At 47.9% G+C, this 6375-nt stretch overlaps 1 protein-coding gene across 2 annotated transcripts in view; it reads left to right on the top strand.

The window, feature by feature from the left end:
• Window positions 1–4956: 4956 nt before the first annotated feature.
• The window catches only part of MSL3 (MSL complex subunit 3), a 197423-nt gene continuing 196004 nt past the window's right edge, over window positions 4957–6375 (top strand). For both annotated transcript variants that reach the window (XM_085622581.1, XM_085622580.1), the window contains exon 1: window positions 4957–5187. In XM_085622581.1, coding sequence (XP_085478707.1) covers window positions 5089–5187 — 99 coding nt within the window. In that variant the 5' untranslated portion in view covers window positions 4957–5088. The remainder of the gene's footprint in view (window positions 5188–6375) is intronic.

Below are 6375 nucleotides of genomic sequence, written 5' to 3'. Positions count from 1 at the left end.
CAAAGGAGAGGGGAAGGACTTTGCTGTGCCCCCTTCTTTTGATTCTGATCTCCAAGGGCCTGAGGAGAGCTGGCTCCCTGTTAAGAAGTCCCAGGAACAAAAGGACTTCACCACCAGCTCCCCTGGAACTCTGCTGAGGGAGTTCTGACCTGCCTTGGAGTGCTTGCCTAGTCTTGGGGCCTCAGGAGGTCGTTTTGCTGTGTTTGGGAGCTGGAAAGCAGAAGTGTGAACAAGAGTAACTGGTACCCATCGCATCATCCATTTGAGGGACGCATCATCCGGTTGCGAGTCGCAAGAGCGAGAGTGCGAGGAGAATTTCATCGCGGCGTCATCGCAGCACCCGGAGTCCCCGCATCGCCGAGTGCGTCAAGCATCGTCCCGGTGCGTGAAGATTCCTGACGCTGCGAGGGTCGTCGCAGAATCAGTTTGCGGGCCGCACCACTGCCGGTGCGTGAAAGTATCCAGTCGCTGCGTGTGTCGACGCAGAGACCCGTCCCGTGACGCATCGAGGGTTGCGGCGCCAGAAGTCCACGCTGCGCCGCACCGAAGATCGTCGCGTTGTACCTGTGCGTGAAGCTTCCCCCTAAGAAACCTACGCAACGAAAGCCAAAGTCATCGCATCCTCCTCCTACAGATCGGAGCCGGCGCATCCACCTCTGCTGCGTGAAGCAGGGCTGCTGCAAAGCCTCCCCAAGGTCTCAGGAGTATCGCATCGCCTTTGCCATCTTTATTGTTATAGCTTTTGGGAACCTTAACGCAACTACAGGTACTGTTGGGCACGAGAGTGTCGCATTTTGTGCATTGAGAGTCGCATTGTGCAGGACACTGATTTTTACATCCTGGAGTACTTTCTACAAACTCTTGAACTATCTTTAAAGTAATCTTTGTAATTGTATGTTGGTTTTTCTGTAGTATTTGGTCTTGTGAAGTTTTTAGTAAAGATACCTTATTTTTCTAAAACTGGTGTAGAGTAAATCTGTGGTGTTTTCACTGGGATACTGTGAGTGTTGGTACAAATACTTTACACATTGCCTTTGATAGCCTAGACTGCTCAGGCCAAGCTACCTAGAGGGTGAGCAGGGGTTATCTTAACAGTGTATCCCCCTTTCCCTGACTAGAAGCAAGGGTCCCTACTTGGACAGTGGTACCTACCCTGCCAACTAGAGACCCCCAGATCTAACTGTGAGTCTATGGTTTGCAAAAGCACTGCAGGCTCGGGGAAGAAGGTCTTCTGGGTGCGACCTCCACTTGGAGAGGTAAGTTGGGATCTTGGGGGTTGGTTAGGCACTATTGGTTGGGCCACCCAAGGCCGTGGGGCGTTGGATGCAGGGTGCTTTTTAGGATCGGATCTTCTTACTAGCTCCTAGTCGCGGTTAGGGGGGACCTTCCGGTTTGAGGCTGCAAGCGTCGGCTGGAGGCTTGAGGTAGTTCAGGGGTCGCTGGATCTCTGGTCAGGGTCGATGGGGGAACTCCTTTTGGTGTTGGGCCACTTGCAGAACTGGAGTCTGTTGTTTGAACAAATACGGTGTTCACAGGAGACAGAGTCTATGGGATTGAAGGCAGGCAGGTCCTCCAGGTTTGTCGAGGTTGCTGGCTGCAGGACACACCGGGATTTCGCTGGAGCAGGTTCGAGTTGGGGTCAGGCCGGTAGGACGGGGGCCAAGTCCGTGTGTATCCTCGCACGGCTGTTCAGTCCTTCTTTATTTCCTCTTGCAGGTTCTTGTCTGAGGAAGCAAGGTGCAGAGGTGCCCCTAAATACTAGAGTTAGGGGCGTTACAGGTAGGTAAAAAGATTGGGACCAATGAGTCTCTTCCCTGGGGTGGGTACACCCCTATTATGTCATCCTCCAGTGGGAGGGGGGCATAAGCCTTTCCCTGGTTGGCTGAGTCCCACCATCTGCAAGATGGCGGGACTGAGAGTTGTGCTTCACCTCGCCTCCCCGACCTGAGGGGTGGAGTTGGCAGAGTTGGGCACACCTTTCTTCCTCACTTGTTTTTCCCGCCAGTTCTCCTGCCCAAAGTGGGGGTCAGAGCCAGTGGGGACCAGTTTCCGAAAGCAGCAAGTGGCCTGGGGAAGCACACAAAGACAGCAAGCCTTTGAAGCTTTCCCTTTGTGGACCCTGCACATCCTGGGGGGGTGGGGGGAGGCTTGACACCTCGTCCCAGGATGTGCATTGTTTCAGGCTCTCGACCCAGGGGTCCAGAAACATGTCTCGTGGTGGCAGCTGAAAGCAGCCACTCAGCCTGGACACTAGCGGTAGGTCGTTTTTTCAGGGGGCATCTCTAAGATGCCCTCTGTGTGCATTTTTCATTAAATCCCACACTGGCATCAGTGAGGGTTTAATGTGCTGAGACGTTTGATACCAAACTTCCTCTAAGGGTGGCAAAATAAGTGCTGCAGCCCCTAGGGGTCTTTTCTGGTCACAGTGCCCTGGGTACCTGTGGTACCATTTATCAGGGACTGCTCTGTGGCCAAAGATGACAATTGGGTTTGGTTTTGAATAGAGTTTTAGGGAAAGAACATAGGCCCTGGGTACCTGATTGGTAGGAGCCCAGGGCACACTAAGTCAAACCACATCAGCAGTTCAGCAAAAAGTGGGGGCTACCATGCAGAAAGAGGGCACTTTCTCACAGGGTGGGCCTCACACATTCCCTTTCTGCCCGGGGGCCCAAATGTCCTATAAATGGCCCTGAGCACTAGGGCTCCCGTTGGTCTGGGGCAAACTCCAGACAGGAACAGCATTAGTAGTAGTATCGATTCAGCCAGGAGACTACTGTTTTCAAGGATAGTCTCCCGCCTCCCGTATCTTGCATGCAAAACCCCAATTCCTCAGTGCACTTCAGATGGCAGGTGCCACTGCCAATAACCTGCTCCTGCAAGCAAGTGCACGTTTTTGTCATGCTTTCTCTGCCTGCCATAGAGATTTCTCTGTGCTCCCAACTGGTATGGATACAAACTTATATTTTAATTTATGATATCCGATCCTGCAGCAGCTCACTTGCAAGTCCCATACATGCAGGCCGCAATAGAAGTCAATGGGAGAAATACAGTCTCACAATTATTATTTTTAAATCTCCTCTTCCAAAATGTTGGCATGTATAATAATAGACAGGGAGGTGTCATTGTGTGGTTAATAAGTGCTTAACTACAGTCAGGGCTTTAAGTGGGCCGGGTCTGAGCACTGGCAGTTTTTTTTTAGGAGGCCTCGAAACGGGACTCTATCGGGCTCTGTTTTGTGCCCTGGAATAGGCGGTTCGTTTTTTTCCAGACAGCAGTTGACAGCAGGCACATCGATGTGTGTGTGCTCACTTCTCATTAGTGGAGAAGTTACGGCATGACGTCATGCCAGGTGAGCGTTGTAGGAAGGGAAATCCTTTAAAGAGAGCTTTTTTCTCTTTGGATTTCCCTTCTCTTTTTGAAACTCAGGAGCAGCAACATTGTTGGGGTGTCACCAGGGCTTTAAGTGGATGCTTTTTCTATATTATGTACCAGCCATACTTGCAGCTTAATTTTTCTTATGCAACTAACAACCAAGTCAATAGTCGCGACTTTTTGTAGGTTTGATGTTACTTGTGTCATATACCTGAATGCAATGACAGAAACAGCAAAATACAGGTCGGGCGGCACACTATGCCAAGCACAGATTTTTGGGCGTAGGTGTTTCTGAGCCACGCCCCTTTGAGAACCCCCCCCCCAGTTTTTTCATCCCACTTAAAGCCCTGACTACAGCTCCTGAATAGTGTACTTCACCTGCATGCTCCAGGGAGTGGAAGACGATATAGTATGCTCTGAGTTGTATTGTGAATAAGTTTCAAGTTGACGGTAGTTAAGGATCAATGTAATAATGGGAGATTTAGCGTCGGTGCAGTGCACCACAGCGCGGGGAGAACTGGATGTTCTCACTGCAGTACACGTTTGAAACGTCAGTCCAATACTAATCAAAGGATAACATGGTATTACCAATGAATGCGACATCAGTGAGCAGATTATCTAGTAATATATCGTTCACCCTTCGCTATTCCAAGCGCAACTAGCTAATCCTAACCAGTTTATTTTAAAAAAGAATTCGCGTACTGGTAGTCCTGGATGTAAAAACAAAGCGGAGTACGAAAAAAGATCAATGCACAAAAAAACAATTCGCCCCAGGAGCATGAACTATTCTACTATTTAACTTTATATTCTAAACAGGCTGTTTTAACGATCGACACTTTTGTCACATGCCCACTTGTAATTTTCTCCTCATGTAACACTGCTGTTCCTATTGTGAAGCGCTCTGACACCTTCGGGTAAAGTCCGCGCTATGTAAAAACGCATAAAATAAATAAATAAAACTACCCAAACCTATGCTTACTACCGTGGTGGATTGGATGGCATGAAAACAACTAACAGCCAGGGAAGTCCGGCCATCCCCCACTTCTAATAGGTTGACACAGAGATGGGTGGGTCTTGCTTTCAACGTATCCTATAACCTTGTACGTCTACGGTATACACACTTGGTTGAGCAGAGAAGCCGCGGTCTGAGTACAAAAGGTACATACATTTGATTGGTTGGAGCATCAATTGTTGTGACGGAAATGAAAGAAAGACAACTTATCTTTAATGAATCATTCTTCCAACCGTTGGTATTGAAGACGACGGTAAAACATTAAAATACTGGAAAAAGAAACGGAGTACAATATCAAATATTAAAGTAATGCTATCTTTCTTTATAAATCTGTCACTTTATTTTGTTGATGCATTCTATATAATTCACTATAGATGTAGTTTTAAAATTCAGCAATTAATCTTTTGGGCCATTTACTTTGTAAAAATTATAATAACTGTGTTAGGATTCATTAAGCAGTAACTGCAAGCTGCATTTTATAGTATACCGATTAAGAATCCATTTGCCTGTTCACTAAAATTCACATTTTAACATGGCCACTCGGATGACGTTCATCGTAGTTGTCCCTTTTCTCTGTCTAAGCTTGGTGTGCTGCTCGCTGCCGGCGGTGGCATCTCCTAGGGTACCTTTACCTCTGTCCTGCACAGTTTGCAGTCTCCTCATCCGAACCCCTCTTGCCCTGCCTCTCCCGCCATGAGGAACAAATGAACGCCCGGGGAATGAAATATAAATTTCAGACAGGGGAGAAAGTGCTCTGCTTCGAACCGGATCCCACGAAGGCCAAAGTGCTGTACGATGCTAAGGTGCGGTGTGTAGATACCCGAGTCAAGAGTGTGTGCTGAAAATGCCCCTTGCCCATACCCGTTTGTGTCCCACCTACACCTTCCTTTTTAGTTGTGGGATTTTTCAATCATTCTTTGTTTACTTAGACACCCCACATTTGTCTGTACCTAACTTATCTTTAATTGCGCTCACGTCCCAAAATCTGTTTGTCTACTGCTCCCCCACCCCTAACACATATAGAGAATGCATCTCTTTCTGCCTATTATTTTTTTTATCTGCGTGCCCAGCTCGCCCCTTCTCTGTCTTCAAATCCTAGTCTTGTCTCTTGTTTACAAAAAAACATTGAGTGTGTGGGGGGGGTCAGTGTTTAGACATAGAAACATTTGTAAACCGTCGTGAATTATTTCGTGACAAAAAGACATAGGGGCAGATTTACAAGCCACTTGCGTCAGTTTTGCACCGCCTTTGCATCACTTTTTGTGACCCGGTGTACAGATGCTGCCCATTTACAATGTGACACATCTAGGGAGATGCGTCACCCTGTAAACCTCTGCGTCGCATTATACCTGCGTCCGGTATAATTTATGCAGGGTGGGCGTTTCCACGCAGGAAAGCCAGTTTCACTGCGCTACTTCTAGGACGCCACTGCATCAAAACCTTACGCCTGCTTGAAGCGGGCGTAGGAAGTGACGCAGCACAGTGAGGATAGGCCTCAACATGCATTGCTGGAGTTGTGTCGCGCGACTCCAGCAATGCGTGTCTTTTGCGCCAACGGATGCCTCAGAATTTCTGACGCATCTGTCAATCCTTGTGCCATGGTGTGCCGTATTGTAAATACGGCACATTCATGGTGGCGCAGGGAAAGTGACGCTTCTCTACAGATGCGTCACTTTATTGTAAATCTGCCTCATAGATTTCCATTTGTCCGGTATAATGGAATGAGGGAAACCCACGTAACTAGAGACAATTGATTGCCTTATAGAATATTACCTTTTGTGTGCAGCAGACCACTATGTGTGTTCGTTCATGAGAACAGTGTAGTTGTCCGGTTGAGTTTAAGGTCTGAGTCCCAGTTACACTAACATTCATTCAGCGCAGCACTGTTTGAACATCTGCAGTGCTGCATTGCGCTGTCAAAATTCTTGCACAGTTCTAGATTCACCCAGTCACACAATCTAGTCTGTTTACCATTACGCTAAGTGTTCCGC

Source organism: Triturus cristatus, chromosome 8, assembly GCF_964204655.1.
Source record: "Triturus cristatus chromosome 8, aTriCri1.1, whole genome shotgun sequence".
Lineage (NCBI taxonomy): Eukaryota > Metazoa > Chordata > Amphibia > Caudata > Salamandridae > Triturus > Triturus cristatus.
Note: the sequence above shows the minus strand (reverse complement) of the source record. Positions and strands in the feature narration are given on the sequence as shown.